The sequence below is a fragment of the Camellia sinensis genome, chromosome 1 (genome assembly GCF_055761805.1).
Source record: "Camellia sinensis isolate YWXY chromosome 1, ASM5576180v1, whole genome shotgun sequence".
Classification (NCBI taxonomy): domain Eukaryota; kingdom Viridiplantae; phylum Streptophyta; class Magnoliopsida; order Ericales; family Theaceae; genus Camellia; species Camellia sinensis.
The window spans coordinates 208,742,830-208,763,390 of NC_138961.1; the positions used below are offsets into that span (position 1 = coordinate 208,742,830).

At 30.2% G+C, this 20,561-nt stretch overlaps 1 protein-coding gene, 2 long non-coding RNA genes and 1 pseudogene across 3 annotated transcripts; 2 read left to right on the forward strand and 2 right to left on the reverse strand.

The window, feature by feature from the left end:
* The first annotated feature begins 7,661 nt into the window (after window positions 1-7,661).
* On the forward strand, window positions 7,662-8,843 carry LOC145822380 (protein FAR-RED IMPAIRED RESPONSE 1 pseudogene; annotated as a pseudogene).
* A 72-nt stretch (window positions 8,844-8,915) lies between these two features.
* Window positions 8,916-10,405, forward strand: LOC145822386 (protein FAR1-RELATED SEQUENCE 6-like). Its single transcript, XM_082919255.1, has 3 exons — window positions 8,916-9,824; window positions 9,943-10,029; window positions 10,136-10,405. Exons 1-3 carry the CDS (start codon window positions 8,916-8,918, stop codon window positions 10,403-10,405), a joined length of 1,266 nt encoding a protein of 421 aa, XP_082775381.1.
* Window positions 10,406-11,692: 1,287 nt separating this feature from the next.
* On the reverse strand, window positions 11,693-16,368 carry LOC145802002 (uncharacterized). The gene is made up of 3 exons (XR_014343984.1): window positions 16,261-16,368; window positions 16,004-16,113; window positions 11,693-12,205 (listed from the first exon to the last, which is right to left on the reverse strand). It is a non-coding gene; the product is annotated as an uncharacterized LOC145802002 (long non-coding RNA).
* Window positions 16,369-16,614: 246 nt separating this feature from the next.
* On the reverse strand, window positions 16,615-17,903 carry LOC145802003 (uncharacterized). Its single transcript, XR_014343989.1, has 2 exons — window positions 17,540-17,903; window positions 16,615-16,740 (listed from the first exon to the last, which is right to left on the reverse strand). It is a non-coding gene; the product is annotated as an uncharacterized LOC145802003 (long non-coding RNA).
* Between the last annotated feature and the right edge of the window lie 2,658 nt (window positions 17,904-20,561).

The following is a 20,561-nucleotide window of genomic DNA, read 5'->3' on the forward strand; positions in this document are numbered from 1 at the left end:
CTCATGTTTATAATCTCATTATTTTTCTCTTAAAAAGAATGGTAGGTTGGTTATGTTTTCTTACTGTGTTACAAAACTCATGGCATATATTTTTGTTGCCCTGGCGTTTTATGCCAGGTTTTGGTGAGGAAATAATTGAAGCTGAAATGGAGTTGACGCTAACGTAGAGCCCTAGCTGACTTGAAATCATAACTAAAGTCGAATAACTTTATTATCTTATAAATTAGCTATTAAGGACCTTATAATTTCATTTGATGTTGTATTTGGATAATCGTAAGTTTTTATTAAATATTATTTGAACCTTTGGTTATGTACGAGAGCTGGAATGTCCTATTAAGATGTCAACTTTTTAGTTTATTAAGTCATTTTGTTTATTTAATTTCCCTTGATGTTAAAAAATAAAAATTTGGGGCATCACAGATTCTATGATGTTCCAAATTTTTTGAGATCACTTATTCGAATTTGTGTTATTTATGCATTTTTGTAAGATCACTTATGTGATTTCGTGAAAACTTACGTGATTTTGTGTTGTACAAAAATTTATGAGATTAATTACGGAAAATTTATGCTAATTTATGCATTTTTGTGATATCACTTACGTGAGTTTGTGAAAATTGACGTAATTTTGTATTGTTTCAAATTTTTTGAGGTCATTTACTCGAGTTTGTGTTATTTACAAATTTTTATGATGTCACTTACATATTTATGATATAATCTATTATTTTAATATTGGAAACCTACAAGTTGACCTGCTTAGCAGGTCAACAATGTATAAACTATAAACATAAAATTTAATAACTATAAAAAAAATAAATAAATAAAATTTACATAAAAAAAATAATAATAAATAAATAAAAAACCCTTGCATACATACCATAGAATTGCCCTTAAAAAAAACATTGATGAAAACAGGGTTGATACAATATATGGACCGTGACACTGTTAATTAAACTAATGCGTTAAATTACACGTTGTCTTTTTATATTTAGTCACTTTTTTTTTATTTTGTTTTTATTTATTTATTTATTTTTATTTTGATCTTTTATATTTCAAATTTTTTCACTCTTACAACTAAAAATTATTCAAAATTAGATAAAAAAAATGACACATCAACTGTCAAGTAGCATAAAAATATTTCATTATATATAAATCACACATCTGACATACATTTAAATTCTAATATAATAATATATTTTTTATATTATGTAGCAGTTATTGTGGTATTTTTTTTGTCTAATTCTGAACATAATAGGAATAAAGTGGAAAAAAAAAAAACTTGAAACATAATGTTTGGTAACCATTTCGTTTTCAATTTATATTACAAAAATTTTAAAAATTGTCATAAAAACTTATTTGATAATTTTTTTGGTTTATAAATAATGCTCTCAGTTTATAAATTTGAGGGGAAAATATAAACTCGAAAAATGAGTTTACGTTAGTTTTTAAACAAAAATTTAAAAATTTGACTAACAAACTTTTTTTTTTCAATTAATTTTTTTTTCAAATATGTTTTTTTCAATTATAATGTGTATGATCCCGTTGTCATAAATAATAAAAAATAAATATAAATATTTTAAGCCTGAACAAACATATTTTTTAGTTTATGTTTTTAAAAATTTTCAAACATATTGTTCAAACCAAATGCGTTTGTATTTTTTCTAGAAATAAACAAAAATTAGTTTATAAAAATTTTGTAAATATAAACAAAAAAACGTGAACGTTACCAAACGTTACCGAAAATGAGAAAGTAATCCTTAAACTAAGCTTGTGTTTGGGATGCGGATTGGCTTTTTGACTAAAAAACCTCCTTTGGGATAGATTTTTTGGCTTTTTTGAATTTTGTGTGAGAAAAAATAAAATGATTATAATTTAGATGTGACATTTTGTCATATTTAGTTAAAATAGCCAATTTTATCCTATATGATTAAATTAATCCAAACGGACATGCCAAACAGAACCTAATTAGACCGTAACACATGTAATTATAACTTAACCATACCATTTTTTTCCCCTTTAAATTTCGTGCTTCCTAAGGTATCGATGGTGCTACATGCACCGATTAATATATATACTAGTATACCAACTAGTGTTATGTCATTATTATTGACCCCACCTATTATACAAATTATAAATATCTAAAATTTTAAAATTATGTCATATCATCCATTAATATATTAGTTAATATATTAATGGATACATTTAGGGTTGGTTTGGGATATTCTAAAAAAGTGCACTTTTTGACTTCTTAGCTTATATGGGTTGGGTTTGGATTGGGTTTGATGTGATGCGTTAAAGAGGTGATGTGATTTAAATAAGATGATGTGACTTAAATAGGATAGTGACTTTTTGACTTTTTGCATTATTTAGGTCATGCCAAACTTGGCTTTAGTATTATTCCATAAGATATAGGAGTTCGGATCCTCTCTAACTTCTCTCTCCGGCTCATCCTCCTTTCAATGGCTCAGATCACCAACAAATAAATAAATGGCTCAGATTCGTTTATTTAAATAAAAAAGAAAAAGAAAAATGCATACTCATTAACACACTGAGCCTCTGTTTGGCAAGATGGTTTTCAGGCTTTTTTGGCTATTTTAGCCACAAAAAACAAAATAGGCTATTTTAGCCATAACAAACAAAACATCACATCCAACTTATAATCATTACATTCTTCTCTCACAAAAAAAGTCAAAAAAGCCAAAAAGTCAAAAAGCCCTTCCCAAACCAAGCTTTTTAGCCCAGGCTAAAATAGCCAAAAAAGCCAAAAAGCCAAAAAGCCAACCTACTTCCCAAACCAAGCCTGAGTGCACATGCGCACTCTCAATCCGTCCATTTCTCTCTCTCCGTCCTTTGCCAACGGCTCAGATCACCTACAAATAAATAAATGGCTCAGATTCGTTTCTTTAAATAAATAAATAAATAAATACGTACTCACTGACACATTGACTGCACACACGCACTCTCAATCCGTCCCTTTCTCTCTCTCTATCCTTTCTCACTGGACACACACTCATCACAACACACTCACTCTGTCTGTGTCTGTGTGTCTCTCTCTCTCTCTCACATTTTTAATAAAAAATACAAAATCTATTTTAATCTTTTTAATTTTATTTTCATAATATATATATATATATATATAATTTTTAATATAAAATTTTAATTTTTATAAAATTAATATCATTGAAAATATACTTTTAAAATAAAACTAATATTAAATAGAGGAAAGCACCATTAAATTCCTAATTTGAGAATGTTAATCCATTTAGTCCCGACGTTTTTTTTGTTGGACTAATAAGTCCTATTTTATATGCAAAGACATTAGTACCCATTTTTTTAAGCGTCTGGGTTAGTAATTGAGGGGGTAATTTTGGGTTGGTATTTATGTGTAATTTACCGAATTGCCCAAAAAGCTTACTATAGACCTTTTTTAGATTTTCCTCATTTTCCAAACATCATCCAATGTTTTTGATGTTTGTGGGTGTTTCAAGCATCAGATTCATTTAAAAAAAAATTACCATCATCAAAACAACATCAACATCGCAAACATCGTGAACATCATCGTAAACAACAGCAACATCAGAACATCAAAACATCAAAACATCATCAACAAAAAATTACCATCATCAAAACATTAGAACATCAAAACATCAAAACATCATCATCAAAAACTTACCATCATCAAAACATCATCAAAAATTGGCAACATCGCAAACATCGTGAACCACAAAGGCAGACGATTACGAACCACGAGGGCAGAGAGATCAGTGGTGGCGAAGCGACGGATCTCAAGATCTCACGGCGGTGATACTAGATCGGTGTGGATCAGCGGAGGATCTAGACAGAGAGAAAGTAGAGAGAGATCGGTGAGCTTGGGACATCCTTGATTTAGATCATCAGAGATGGAGGTTCCTTTCCACATAACATCGAACCCATCAATTAGATCGAACGGGGAAAGAGAGACACAACACTAGTGATCACTTTGGAGAAGCTCTAGATGCTTTGGCGTTAGGAGAGAGAGAGAGAGACAACTTTTTTGATGTTTAGTGGTTTGGATTGCTACTTGTACAAGAGGAGATGATCTGATGATGTTCCTAATATTGATGATGTAATTGAAGTTTGATGATGTTGATGATGTTGTTGCAAAATGAAATCAATATGGATAAAAATGTAAGCTCTGTATTCAATATATTAAAAATATATGTCATACCAAAAATAAAAATGACTAAATGGTTTAAGAAAAAATACTCAGGACTAGTTAGAGCAACATTTATCAAAATGAAATCTATGAGTAATTTTTCCTATTAAATATATTTAATAAAAATTTAAAATGAATAAAAAGTAATTACTATGTTTAGTTATGCTTTCAAATTATTATTTTTAAAATTTTCATATATGAAAATAATGACTTATTTAATGAAAATAACTTTTAAAATAAGACTATTATTAAATTTTTCAGAAAAAATATATGAAAATAATGAATTTTAATTTAATTTTATTAACCAAACGAGTTTAATTTTCATATATTTTTAAAATAATTTTAAAAATAATGACTTCATATATTTTTTTTGGAATGAAAATTATTTTTGAGAATTTTAAAAATATATGATTTTTGTGTGTTTTATTTCATCAAAATAATTTTTATATTTTAAAAATAATACTTTGAAAGCATAACTAAACATAATAATTACTTTTTATTTATTTTAAATTTTTATTAAATATATTTAATATTAGTTTTATTTTAAAAGTATAGTTTCAATGATATTAATTTTATAAAAATTAAAATTTTATATTAAAAATTATATATATATATATATATATTATGAAAATAAAATCAAAAAGATTAAAATAGTTATTTTTTATTTTTTATTAAAAATGTGATATAGAGGGGGAGTGTGATTTTAAATTTTTTTTTGGGTTAGAGATGTGATAGAGAGAGAGTGTCGTGATGAGTGTGTGCCAGTGAGAAAGGATGGAGAGAGAGAAAGGGAAGGATTGAGAGTGCGTGTGTGCAGTAAGTATGTGTGTGTTAATGAGTATGTATTTTTATTTTTTTTAATGAAAAGAATCTGAGTCGTTGATTTATTTGTAGGTGATTTGACCCGTTGCCTGGAAGATGAGTTAGAGTGAGAAGCGGGAGAGGATCCGAACTCAAATATAAAGCAGTTTTAGGAATTTATTAAAGAGAAACATAATACTATCCAGAATCTTTAATTAAAAATCAAAATTTATTTATGATGTGATCTTATATGAGTATCAATTTTAAATTTTGATATTTTTATGTTATTTATTTTTATTATAAGAACACATTGGGCTTAAGGAAATTATACGATCGTTTCATCTACCTCGGAAATCTTCCAACTTTTCGTGCTCCAAAATATTTATCTCGTGAAATGTTAAAAATAAATAAACATTATCTTATGAGACAACTTTAATTAGATCTGACATATAGTGTTAAATTAGGCCAAAGTCACAAAAAGTAAAATATTTTCATAGGTTGTAGGGCATATATATATATATATATATTATATGTGTGGGAATAAAAAATATATCTTCACACTAATTTAATGAAGATGAGCATGAATTTCGATTTTTCTGAAGTAATCAGCAATTATAGACATAATAAATCTTGTGAATACTGTTCATTAAAAAAATTACCGTAATCTTTTTTTAAATTATTATTAAATTTATCATTTAAAATACTCTGCTAATTAAGGATTGATTTCGAATGTTTTAAATAAATATATTTTTTAAATTTTTATAAAAAAATATATAAAAAATAAAAAATATTAATTGATGTGATTTAAATAAATATATTTATATAATTTAATCCAAACAAAATTTAAAATTCATGCCACAATAATATAAAAGAGTAACACTATGTCACTTTGTCTCTTTTTTTTTTTTTTTTTTACTTTGTCATTGAGTGGGGATTGCATTATTAATGTCAAAGTGACCATGATTGATTATGAAATCTTTTCAAATCTTGAGTTAGACTAGTAACAATTATTTTGATCACAAATTGGTACACGTGATTCGCTAGCTAAAAAAATAAAAGTAGAATAGGTTGTGTCATATAAACACTGATGGTGCATTAATTAATTATTATTATTATTATTATTTTACTTGTGCTGTACAATTAACAACGTAAAGACCATGATTGAAGCCTTGTTGGGTCTATATTAAAAAATTTAAAAAGTCACTATATTATTTAATTATATTATTTTATTTAAAAAGTCACTAGAAGACGAGCTCTAAAACGAGCTCTAACCAGGTGGCATGTGAGACATGAAACTGAAGGTCATTTGCATATTGAGTGCGTGTGTTTCACGCACTGTAAAAAAAAAAAAAAAAAAAAGGAAAATTAAATCCCGCGCAAACGTTGATCCATCGAGCTCATGTATATAGAAGAAAAAAAAAATTTCCTGGACATTTGATCTGAGCTTGTCTTCCACCGTTTCGTCGCCTTCACCGTCCGGCGTTTGCCCTCTCCTCCACCGTCCGGCGTCAACCCTCTCCTCCACCGTTTGGCGTTTGCTGTCTCGTTCGGCATTTGTAGATCTTTCCTCCGCCATTCGTCTCCTCCACCGTCCGACGTCTTCTCCCTCCTCCACCGTCCGACGTCTTTGTCGGAGTTGGAATTCCATCTGGTCAGTTCTATCTCCTGTTTATAAACATGGGAAAAAAAAAAAAAACAACTTTGGTCCAAACATAGCAAGATAGGTTTGGTCCAAACAAAGTTGGAGATAGCAAGATAGATATGAAAAAAAAAAAAAAAAAAAAAAAAAACAGAGTTCAGAAATCCCCTGTTTATAAGTTCAAGATAGATGTTTAAAAAACAATTCAAGAACGATGTTTATAACCATGTCCAAACATAAATCTGAACTCTGTTTTTTTTTGTCCAAACATAAAAAGGGGATATAAACATGTTTTTATATCTGTTTTTTAAATATGGTTATATCTGTTTTTAAATCAGCAAGATAGATAACTTATATCTGTTTGAGTTTAGATATAAATCAGCATAAAAACATGTTCAAATATAAACATCGTTTTGAGTTCAGATATAAAAAACAGGTTAAACATTTGAGTTCAGATTTATATCTGTTTTTTAAACATGTTCAAACCTGTTTTTTAAACATGGTTATAAACATCGTTCTTGATATGGTTAAACATTCAACACATTTTTAAATCTGAACTCAAATGTTTAACACGATTTTTATATCTGGACCAAACCTGTTTTTATAAAAACAGATATAAATCAGCAAGATAGATATAAAAAACAGTTGGACCAAAAAAAACATGTTCAGATTTATGTTTTTTTTGGTCCAAACATAAATTTGAACTCAAATGTTTGTCCAAACGATGTTTATTCCCCTGTTTAATATGTTATACTTCAGGTCCAAACATAAATCTGTTAATCAGTTTGGTCCAAACATTGGTTTATACTTCAGGTCTATTATTCAACTGTTATTAATTTTGGTTTATACTTTAGTTTTGGTCCAAACATTGGTTTATACTCCATAATTCAGCTGTTATACTTCAATTTTGGTTTATACTTCAAGTCCATTATTGAAAGTTTAATCTGTTATTAAAACACAATAATCTGTTATTAATTTTTGAAAATAATCTGTTATTAATTCTTGAATTTACTTTTTGAATGAGCAGAAATGGAGATTGATTCAAATACTGTTGAGAATCCTTTATTAAATGAGAGTGAAGAAGTTGAGGAACCTAAGAGGGGTATGTGTTTCACCTCAAAGCAAGAAGCGTACGCATTTTATGCCAAATATGCTAAACATGTTGGGTTTTCTATAGCTTGTAAAACACAAGTTATCGGCGATGATGGGGAATTAAGATACTTTGGGATTGAATGTTCTCGATCGGGGAAGAGAATTAAAAAATCAGAAGTAAACCCTTTAAAGCCATCTCTGTCCACAAAAATTGATTGCAAAGCAAGGGTACGAGCAAGCCTACAAAAGGATGGGAGATTTATGTTAACCACAGTTAACCTTGAACATAATCATGACTTGATCCCCACCGACTCACGCCATTTTGCAATGAATAAGAAAATCCTTAGTCCTGTGAAGAGAAGATTAGAAATTAATGATCAAGCAGGGATTGGGGTGTCTAGGAATTATAACTCAATGGTTGTTGAAGCTGGGGGTTATGAGTCTTTAACATTTGATGAGCGAGATGCAAGGAATTACATTGAGAGAGCTAGAAAATTGAGGCTTGGAGAAGGAGATTCCGATGCACTTCAAAAGTATTTTTTGAGAATGCACGCACAAAATTCGAGTTTCTATTATATGATTGATGTTGATATTGACTTTCGCATAAGAAACTTGTTTTGGGCGGATGCAATGAGTCGGGCGGCTTATGAAGAATTTGGAGATGTTGTTTCATTTGACACAACTTACCTCACTAATAAATATGATATGCCATTTGCTCCATTTGTAGGAGTTAACCACCATGGACAGTCGATTTTGCTTGGTTGTGGTCTATTATCTAGTGAAGACACTGATACATTTGTTTGGCTATTCAAATCATGGTTAAATTGCATGTCAGATCATCCTCCAAAAGCTATAATAACGGATCAGTGCAAAGCTATGCAAAAGGCTATAGAAATAGTCTTCCCCAATACTCGACATCGATGGTGTTTATGGCATATCATGAAGAAGATTCCAGAGAAGTTGAAAGGGTATTCCCAATATGAATCCATGAAGATGGATTTGCAAAATGCAGTCTATGACACTTTCACAAAAGATGAATTTGAGATGAAATGGAAAGAGATGATTGCAAAATTCAATCTTTATGAGAATCAGTGGTTGGGGGTGTTATATGATGAGTGACATCGATGGGTTCCTGTCTATGTCAAAGATATTTTTTGGGCTGGCATGTCAACGACACAACGAAGTGAGAGCATGAATGCCTTTTTTGATGGATATGTCAACCCAAAGACTACATTAAAACAATTTGTTGAACAATATGACAATGCCTTGAGAAGTAAGGTAGAGAAAGAGAAAAAAGCTGACTTCAAGTCTCGGCACAAAGTCTTTGATTGCCTAACTGTGTATGGTTTTGAGAAACAATTTCAAGACGCGTACACCAATGCAAAATTCAAAGAAGTTCAAACTGAGATGAAGAGGCTAGTTTATTGTCAACCGTTTCTTGTCAAAGAAGAGGGTTCAATTTGTACATATTTTGTGAAGGAAGCCGTGGTAGTTTTTGGGAAGATGAAACATGTGGACTTTGTTGTCTATTCTAATTCGACAGAATTTGATATGCAATGTATGTGCCGGTTGTTTGAATTTAGGGGCATCATGTGTGCTCACTCACTCGTTGTGCTCATTGCAAGATGCATAAATGAGGTTCCAAATAAATACATTCTACCACGATGGAGAAAAAATTTGGATAGAGGGTACACATGCATAAAAACCACATACACTGGCTTTGGGGATGATTTCAATGCAAAGGTGTATGATAAGATGAATAGAAAATTAATTGGCATTGTACAATTTGCTGGAAACTCTGAAGGGAAAATAAAACTTATTGACCGTGGGTTGGATGAAATCAAGGCGAAAGTGATGAAAGATGATGAAGGTGGTGGGAGTAATGTAGCACCTTCGACTAGTAATGTACCACCTATTACTAGTAATGTCTCATCTTCCCCGATTGGCAGCATTAATAGAAAGGCAATCAGTCATACCAAGTTGCTTAGTCCTTTGGTTGCTCGCCGAAAAGGTCGTCCAGTTACTAAAAGAAAGGTCGCCAAAGTAGATCAAATAGTCAATCGGTTAAAGGCAAGCAAAAGAAAACATAACAAATCAAAGGTAAATTGATTGTTTTCATACATATCCATCCGTTTTGTATCATTACTCTCTATTCAACTCATATTTTATTGTAATCATGTCATACATTTGAGCCATTCATTAACCTTTGTCAATATAGGGTACTAAGGTGATTGGAGGTGAAGGTGAAGGTCAATGTCAATCTCAACCTGAACGTAGTGCACGTAGAGAGCTTTATCCTTATATGGTTGGCATGGAAAATAGTATGTGTGTGCCGGTACGTGTACATCGAGCAAACTATTTTTCAATAATGTTTAGCAAACTGGTTTTAACATTTCATTTTAATTGAATAGGGACACATGGTCAATGCTATTGGAGGCACATCTCTCACCCCGGCAAGTGTGGACATTATGAGAGGACAAAGTTTCATGAATGCCCCAACTCAAATTTATGGAGTTGGCACATCTCCGACCCCGTCAGACTGTATTGGAGGCACACCGGGATTTATGACAACTCAACAATCCATGATTGCTACGCATCAAATTTATGGAGCCGTACCGTCTTCATTTGTTGACTTGAATGTACAAATGGACCGCAATGACCATGGTGGTAGTTTTCGTTAGTTGGAAAGTTGTAATTGTAATGCCTTTTATGTGACTAAACTTGGAGTTTATTTTGTTTTGAATAGTTTATTTAATGTATTTTTGGTTTGAAATCGAAATTGATGTTGTTCCCTACTTTGTTGTTATAGTTAATGTTCCCAATTGATGCTATATTTGTGCTTTGTTTGTTACAGATTTAATGTGTTCCAAAATCTGTGTTCGAAAAAATCTGTCCCATAAATGTGTTCCAAATCTGTGTGAAAAATCTGTTACAAATCTGTTCTAAAATTATGTCTGCAAATCTGTCTTCAAAAACCTGTGTGGTAAAATCTATCTTGAAAAATGTGTGGAAAAAACCTGTCTTCGAATCTGTCTTGAAAAATCAATGTGAAAAAAATGTCTTCAAAACTGTGTGAAAAACCAGTGTTCAAAAAAGCTGTCTTGAAAAACCTGAGTGGAAAAATCTGTCTTCAAAACTGTATGAAAAAACCTGTCTTTGAATCTGTCTTGAAAAACCTGTGTGAGAAAAAAATGTCTTTAAAATTGTGTCAAAAACCAGTGTTCAAATCTATGTTGAAAATTTGTCTTCAAACCAGTGTTCAAACTGTGTCAAAAACCAGTGTGCAAATCTGTGAAGCACCTGTGTTCAAATAGACAAATACATCTTCATACATAATGTGTTCAAAAACAGACAAACAGTCCAAAATCTGTCCACAATCAGTCCAAAATCTGTCCAAAATATGTGTTCAAACACATAAACAAATAACTTTTCATAATAATCAGTCCAAAATCTGTCAAAAATCTGTCAAAAATATGTCCAAAAATTTGTTCAAACACACAAACAAATAACTTTCCAAAATCTGTCCAAAATGTGTCCAAAATCAGCAGAAAATGTGTCCAAAAGCAGTCCAAAATCTGTCCAAAATCAGCACAAAATCTGTCCAAAATCAGCACAAAATGTGTCCAAAAGCTGTCCAAAATCAGCACAAAATGTGTCCAAAATCTGTCAAAAATCAGCACAAAATCAGACCAAAATCAACCCAAAATCTGTCCAAAATCAGCAGAAAATGTGTCCAAAAGCAGTCCAAAATCTGTCCAAAATCAGTACAAAATCTGTCCAAAATCAATCCAAATTCAACCCAAAATCTGTCCAAAAAGTGTCCAAAATCAGCACAAAAAGTGTACAAAATCAGTCCAAAATCAACCCAAAATCAGTCCAAAATCTGTTCATAATGTGTTCAAACAGACAAACAAATAACTTCCAAAGTTCCAATCAGATAACAAAGAATCGACATGATTACATATTCATACTTCTCAATCCATAATTGCAATATATCATAAATCTTCATACATATCATCTTCATAATTAATACAACATCAATTACATGTTCTAACTTCTATAAAAATTATTACATCTTCATAATTAATGTAACACCAATTACAAGTAAGATGAAGATCCCATTAATACAACACGAATTTCTATTTATGCCTCTTTGCAAGTTTTGCATCTGCGCGTTCTGAAATTGAAGTTGTTCGCTTTGAAATCGAAGATGTTCGCCCATACTTTGAAGTTGTTTGGTGACAGTTGGTGTATTGTCCATTCGCACTTGCCCTTCCTCCCTACGTTGTGAATTTGTAGGCAAGCACCATCCAATAAACCCACTGCAATCCGGACAACAATAAAAAAGCTTGTTCTTGTTTCATTCCGTCTCCGAAATTAGAATAATTTCTTTTTTCCGACATTGAGGACAATTTCTGTTGCAAAATGTCAATTGATCTGATGTACTGGCGTTAACACTTGAAGTTGACATCTGCAAAAATCTGAATCAAAATCTCAATCAGTTAGTGTATTAGTGTTAGGACTGTTTAACTTGCTAGAAACAAAGGTGGTTCCTTGAAGGCTAGGGGTGGCCACTGTTTGGGCCATAGGTTATGGCCAATCAGCATGATTATAACATCATGCTGGGCATGCACTTTTAAATGCAATTGGTCTTTATTCCAGAACTTGTGAAAAATTTTAAATCATGTAAATAATTCAATCAACACAATCATGTTTATGCTACAAATTCTTAAGTTTAGTGTCTTCTATTCTTGCTGTTCTCATACTTTTTTAATAATTAAAATTTTATTAGAACGGTTTAGTAGTTTTTTCATAACTGGTATACTTAACTATACTATTAAAAAGTGGACAACTTAAGTGCATTCAAAGCTATGGCCTTGATATGTCATATGTGATATCAGTTATTAGTTGAAGTGTTAGTTCACCCAAAGAAATCAGAGTACTGACCTCTACAAGGGCCACATTCTATATATTCTTGGTGAAACCTAGAATATGAACCAAACCCTGATTGGCTTGTTTTGGTTCTGTTCATCAATGCTTCTGTTTTGCTCCCAGTTCAAAGTTTTAGACTTCAAAAAAAAAAAAAAGACTGTTTGGCTATGTATTGCAGGGTCAGCTTACTCGAGGTCCCAAACCAAACTGAATATACATATACACACACATGTATCTTACTCAAGTAAATAAGGTAAAATCTATACAGAAGTAAGGCTAAACCTTCTAATAGATTAATAGGATTTTAAGTTAATGGTTAAGTGTACATGTGCCTAATAATGTTGACTATTGACTCCAGTAGTTTATAGGTTGGCATGTCCCTCTGGTTTGTACATTAAAGACTTGTTTAAGGCATAGCATCTTGCCAAAATAAAAAAAAAAAAATTAAATACTAAAAGCTCAAAACAATTAACAATACCGGGCTTGTATTATTATTTTCTGTTTACTAGTTATGCATGATAATTCCTTCACCCCTTTTATAAAAAGAGAAAAAACCATTATTGTAATATTACTATTTCCAAGAACCTTATTCTTCACCCACACATATTTTTAATTAATATATATGATAAAGAATAAAAAATCTATACAGAAGTAAGGCTAAACCTTCTAATTTATTCTTTATCATACAGAAGTAAGGCTAAACCTTCTAATTTATAAATTTATACAGAAGTAAATTATTCTTTATAAAAAATCTAAAAAATCATATGGGATTAATTGATTTTTTTTACCTTAGAAGGTTTAGCCTTACTTCTGTATAAATCCAATTCCACCCAAATCTATACAGAAGTAAGGCTAAACCTTTTGAATCTCATGGATTATAAAAAATCAATTTGGTGTTCAGTTTATTATAGGAAGTACTTACTTGATTGTAACCATTAATCCCATATGCTTGCAAATCTAAAAAAATCTCATATGCATGGGATAAATAATTTGAGAATATTGAGAATTGTTTAAACTATGTAGACACTTAATCAAATGACAATAAATGTTTATATTAGGTGAGGTTCAACTGTCCAATGCGGAAAGAAAAATAGCATGCAGCTGATATGTTCCCAAATGGGAACTCAGAAAATGGGGAACTTAAGTGCATTCAAAGCTGTGGCCTTGGTACATATACACACACATATATCTTACTCAAGTAAAGAAGGTACAATCTATACAGAAGTAAGAGCTTCTTTAAAATATGTGGAACAGAATCCAACCAAGTCCAAAAAAAGACTTGAAGAGGATAGCAGCATTGTTGTCTTGCATCATTCATGACAAATAGTCTTTATTCCTCAATTCAATAGGCCTGGATAGGCACTATGCAAGTCTTCTACAATTGGCCCAACTAAGCTGTGTCTAGCTTTAGTAACTGTTCTAATTATGGCATTCTAAATATTAACTAGTAGAAAATAGTAAAACCAATCATCGAACCAAGCCAACTTGGTTCTCTCTATAATCTCTCATCTTTGTCTCCTTCACTTCCACTCTTCCTCAGCTACTACACACAATGAATAGTCAGTGATCTTGCATTTCCAGCAATCACAAATCACAAATATAATATAATTTTGTAGTTATTGTTTATTGAATTATATATGTTTGGCTAAGCATGATTAGAAATTTACAACTACACAGATGCTCTATAGAATCTTGTTTTCTTTGGGACATTTGACTTGTTTGTTATAATTTTCATCATAATCATATTCCTTCATTTTGTAAGGAATCAAAGACTTTAGAAACTTATTAAAATGGTTACCTAAACATAGGTATGTGTTCAAGATTTTTTTTTTAACAGTTTGGCAAATGGGTTTTCTTTATTTTCTCTGTTTTTTAGAACAAAAATCAGTTTTCAATAACAATACCCAAGTTGAAGGTGTTTGGCAGACTTTTAAAAACAATTTTTTCGTCTCGGAGTTGCGAATTAACAACAAAAATGCACGCTTAGTTTAGTCACCATAGAATGATAGATTGGGTATGGATCTAGCTTTGACATTATTGCACCAAGTCCCTTTGATTCTAACCCACTACTTCAAGATTGGTAAACAAGAGTTTGGCTCATTCTAAGAACTGCTTACAAAATTGAATTTAAAAATAACAAGTACGAAAGACGACAATGTAAAAGTAAAATTAAGGAGCGTGGTTTTTGTTGGAAATTTGAACTCCTGAACATAGGTGGAAGAAAACACAAAGTCCAAAAAAAAAACGGCTGACAATAAAGAGGCACCATAGGTGGAAGAAGAGGCCTTAAGCAGATGCAAGAGACTCAATATAGTGTTTTTTTTTTTATCAAGTTTAATTACTGAAAGTTGTGTAATGTGTTTGTTATGGAGAATTGTGATTGAAAAAAAAATTGATTTGAAAACTAAAATTTTATAGAGAAAAAAACCCACTAAAATGATGATGTAAAAACTTGATTTTATACAAAATTTTCATATTAATATTTTTGACAAGAATGATATGTTATTATGATAATAGCATTTTCAAAACTACACAGCATAATGATTTTGTTTTTGTTCTAAAGCAATAGAATCAAATTTTCAATATATTTTTGCACTTTAAAACTACAATGATCATGGTTTTGTCCTAAAATGAAAGCTCCATACAAAAACACATTGTTTTGTGTGAAAGTTCTACTTATGTAGTATTATCTTTTGAAATAATAAGAAATTTTGATGGACTTTTTAATTTAAAATGGATGAATACAAATTTAACACCATATCATTTTGTATAATTTTTGTGTTTTTAATTTATACATCATTACTATAAAAAAAATACATGCATAACAATTGATCACAAAATTAATCAAGGTCCTATGACATAATGTGAAACTCACCCTTTTTAAATATTATATGATTAAATTGTGTGAGTTGATTTTGATTAGGTTTTTGTTTGATGAGTATTGTAGGAAGTGGAGGTTGTGGCTGTTCATAAATCACTAAATCAGTTTTCAATTCAAACAACCATGATCATAATAATATCCAAAAAAAAAAACAATATTGAGTCACTGTTCTTTTTCATTGAAGCATTCAAGAAAAATTAAAATTAAAGTTAACATTATTTTTTTTTCTGTACAAAATCACTCCAAAACCAGTCCAAAATCTGTCCAAAATCAAAATCAAATTCGTCCTAAACAGATGAAATCAAAGTGAAAGACACAAATCAGGGCATATAGATATAGATATATACATAGATATAAATCAGGGCATGAACTAAAAGTCAAAAATCTCAACAAATCAGGGCGTATAGATATAGATATATAAATATATATATATATATAGAGAGAGAGAGGGGGAGAGAGAGCTGACCTGTGCAAACAGATCTATGAAGACGGAGAGAGACTCGGTCGTCGTCGGTCGTCTTCAGAAGCTGCGCTTGTCGTTCTTGTGAGAAGCTGCGCTCGTCGGGGTTGTAGAAGCTGCATTCGTCGGGAGCTCGTCGACAAAGAGGCACAGCAGAAAAGAGAAGAGAATGAAGAATAGAGAGAGAGAGTTTTCAGATGTTTTGTGCAAATAAATTTGAAATTTGAAATGAATAAGAAAGAGGGAGAAACGGGCGAGTTTACCTCAGCTTTCCACGTTGGCCGCCACGTCATTAGTGCCGATTTAGTGATCACGTTTTAGAGGTCGGAAGCATTTTCGTATTCCATAAGATGAAAAATGCTTGGGAGCACTAATTAGTGCTCCCACTAATTAGGTGGCAGTGGGTCCCGCCATTAATGATGTGATGTTTTGGTCTTAGAGTTGTATTTTTTTTTATTTTTTTTACTTTTTTAATGCATTAGTGCTATTAGTGGTGATATTTTTAGTGGGATGAATCATTGTTGCCATAAGATATAGGAGTTCGGATCCTCTCTAACTTCTCTCTCCGGCTCATCCTCCTTTCAATGGCTCAGATCACCTACAAATAAATAAATGGCTCAGATTCGTTTATTTAAATAAAAAGAAAAAAGAAAAATGCATACTCATTAACACACTGAGTGCACATGCGCACTCTCAATCCGTCCATTTCTCTCTCTCCGTCCTTTGCCAACGGCTCAGATCACCTACAAATAAATAAATGGCTCAGATTCGTTTCTTTAAATAAATAAATAAATGAATACGTACTCACTGACACATTGACTGCACACACGCACTCTCAATCCGTCCCTTTCTCTCTCTGTCCTTTCTCACTGGACACACACTCATCACAAGACACTCACTCTGTCTGTGTCTGTGTGTCTCTCTCTCTCTCTCTCACATTTTTAATAAAAAATACAAAATCTATTTTAATCTTTTTAATTTTATTTTCATAATATATATATATATATAATTTTTAATATAAAATTTTAATTTTTATAAAATTAATATCATTGAAAATATACTTTTAAAATAAAACTAATATTAAATAGAGGAAAGCACCATTAAATTCCTAATTTGAGAATGTTAATCCATTTAGTCCCGACGTTTTTTTTGTTGGACTAATAAGTCCTATTTTATGTGCAAAGACATTAGTACCCATTTTTTTAAGCGTCTGGGTTAGTAATTGAGGGGGTAATTTTGGGTTGGTATTTATGTGTAATTTACCGAATTGCCCAAAAAGCTTACTATAGACCTTTTTTAGATTTTCCTCATTTTCCAAACATCATCCAATGTTTTTGATGTTTGTGGGTGTTTCAAACATCAGATTCATTTAAAAAAAAATTACCATCATCAAAACAACATCAACATCGCAAACATCGTGAACATCATCGTGAACAACAGCAACATCAGAACATCAAAACATCAAAACATCATCAACAAAAAATTACCATCATCAAAACATTAGAACATCAAAACATCAAAACATCATCATCAAAAACTTACCATCATCAAAAATTGGCAACATCGCAAACATCGTGAACCACAAAGGCAGACGATTACGAACCACGAGGGCAGAGAGATCAGCGGTGGCGAAGCGACGGATCTCAAGATCTCACGGCGGTGATACTAGATCGGTGTGGATCAGCGGAGGATCTAGACAGAGAGAAAGTAGAGAGAGATCGGTGAGCTTGGGACATCCTTGATTTAGATCATCAGAGATGGAGGTTCCTTTCCACATAACATCGAACCCATCAATTAGATCGAACGGGGAAAGAGAGACACAACACTAGTGATCACTTTGGAGAAGCTCTAGATGCTTTGGCGTTAGGAGAGAGAGAGAGACAACTTTTTTGATGTTTAGTGGTTTGGATTGTTACTTGTACAAGAGGAGATGATCTGATGATGTTCCCAATATTGATGATGTATGATGATGTAATTGAAGTTTGATGATGTTGATGATGTTGTTGCAAAATGAAATCAATATGGATAAAAATGTAAGCTCTGTATTCAATATATCAAAAATATATGTCATACCAAAAATAAAAATGACTAAATGGTTTAAGAAAAAATACTCAGGACTAATTAGAGCAACATTTATCATAATGGAATCTATGAGTAATTTTTCCTATTAAATATATTTAATAAAAATTTAAAATGAATAAAAAGTAATTACTATGTTTAGTTATGCTTTTAAATTATTATTTTTAAAATTTTCATATATTAAAATAATGACTTATTTAATGAAAATAACTTTTAAAATAAGACTATTATTAAATTTTTCAGAAAAAAATATATGAAAATAATGAATTTTAATTTAATTTTATTAACCAAACGAGTTTAATTTTCATATATTTTTAAAATAATTTTAAAAATAATGACTTCATATATTTTTTTTGGAATGAAAATTATTTTTGAGAATTTTAAAAATATATGATTTTTGTGTGTTTTATTTCATCAAAATAATTTTTATATTTTAAAAATAATACTTTGAAAGCATAACTAAACATAATAATTATTTTTTATTTATTTTAAATTTTTATTAAATATATTTAATATTAGTTTTATTTTAAAAGTATAGTTTCAATGATATTAATTTTATAAAAATTAAAATTTTATATTAAAAATTATATATATATATATATTATGAAAATAAAATCAAAAAGATTAAAATAGTTATTTTTTATTTTTTATTAAAAATGTGATATAGAGGGGGAGTGTGATTTTAAATTTTTTTTTGGGTTAGGGATGTGATAGAGAGAGAGTGTCGTGATGAGTGTGTGCCAGTGAGAAAGGATGGAGAGAGAGAAAGGGAAGGATTGAGAGTGCGTGTGTGCAGTAAGTATGTGTGTGTGTTAATGAGTATGTATTTTTATTTTTTTTAATGAAAAGAATCTGAGTCGTTGATTTATTTGTAGGTGATTTGACCCGTTGCCTGGAGGATGAGTTAGAGAGAGAGAAGCGGGAGAGGATCCGAACTCAAAATGTAAAGCAGTTTTAGGAACTTATTAAAGAGAAACATAGGGCTCTTTTGGCAACATAGTTTTTAGCCACTTTTTTTGGTTAGTAGCAAAAGCTAAAAGTTAGCTTTTTTGTTTTTTTTTTCATTTGGGAAGTTGGTTTTTAGCCAACGGTGAAATTACAATTTTACCCCTCATGGGTCAAAATGTGTTACATAGGTGTAGTTGTAAATATTTTAAATAAGTAGGGGTAGTTTGATCATTTTATTATGATTTGACATAATAAACAAACATTAATCAAAAAAGTCAAAAGTCACTTTTTATCAACTTCCCAAATCATTTGTCTAAAAAAGCCAAAAGCTTGGTTAAAAGTCAAAAAGTCACTTTTTACCATCTTCCCAAAACAACCCATAATACTATCCAGAATCTTTAATTAAAAATCAAAATTTATTTATGATGTGATCTTATATGAGTATCAATTTTAAATTTTGATATTTTTATGTTATTTATTTTTATTATAAGAACACATTGGGCTTAAGGAAATTATACGATCGTTTCATCTACCTCGGAAATCTTCCAACTTTTCGTGCTCCAAAATATTTATCTCGTGAAATGTTAAAAATAAATAAACATTATCTTATGAGACAACTTTAATTAGATCTGACATATAGTGTTAAATTAGGCCAAAGTCACAAAAAGTAAAATGTTTTCATAGGTTGCAGGGCATATATATATATATATATATTATATGTGTGGGAATAAAAAATATATCTTCACACTAATTTAATGAAGATGAGCATGAATTTCGATTTTTCTGAAGTAATCAGCAATTATAGACATAATAAATCTTGTGAATACTGTTCATTAAAAAAATTACCGTAAATTTTTTTTAAATTATTATTAAATTTATCATTTAAAATACTCTGCTAATTAAGGATTGATTTCGAATGTTTTAAATAAATATATTTTTTAAATTTTTATAAAAAAATATATAAAAAATAAAAAATATTAATTGATGTGATTTAAATAAATATATTTATATAATTTAATCCAAACAAAATTTAAAATTCATGCCACAATAATATAAAAGAGTAACACTATGTCACTTTGTCTTTTTTTTTTTTTTTTTTTTTTTTTTTTTTTTTTTTTTTACTTTGTCATTGAGTGGGGATTGCATTATTAATGTCAAAGTGACCATGATTGATTATGAAATCTTTTCAAATCTTGAGTTAGACTAGTAACAATTATTTTGATCACAAATTGGTACACGTGATTCGCTAGCTAAAAAAACAAAAGTAGAATAGGTTGTGTCATATAAACACTGATGGTGCATTAATTAATTATTATTATTATTATTATTTTACTTGTGCTGTACAATTAACAACGTAAAGATCATTATATTAAAAAATTTAAAAAGTCACTATATTATTTAAATTATATTATTTTATTTAAATTATATTATCTGTCTATCTCATCATTTCAAACACAATTTATATTCAATCTATATTTGATAAAAAATTAAAAAGTATACTTATTTAGGTCAAGTTTGGCAACCCAAAAATAATATA

Bases quoted from the DNA above. Each gene is read 5' to 3' on its own strand.
- LOC145822386 (XM_082919255.1), top strand. From the start codon at position 8,916: ATGAATGCCTTTTTTGATGGATATGTCAACCCAAAGACTACATTAAAA. The intron at 9,825-9,942 runs GTAAATTGATTG...TTGTCAATATAG, and splicing joins GAAAACATAACAAATCAAAG to GGTACTAAGGTGATTGGAGG. The intron at 10,030-10,135 runs GTTGGCATGGAA...TTAATTGAATAG, and splicing joins GAGAGCTTTATCCTTATATG to GGACACATGGTCAATGCTAT.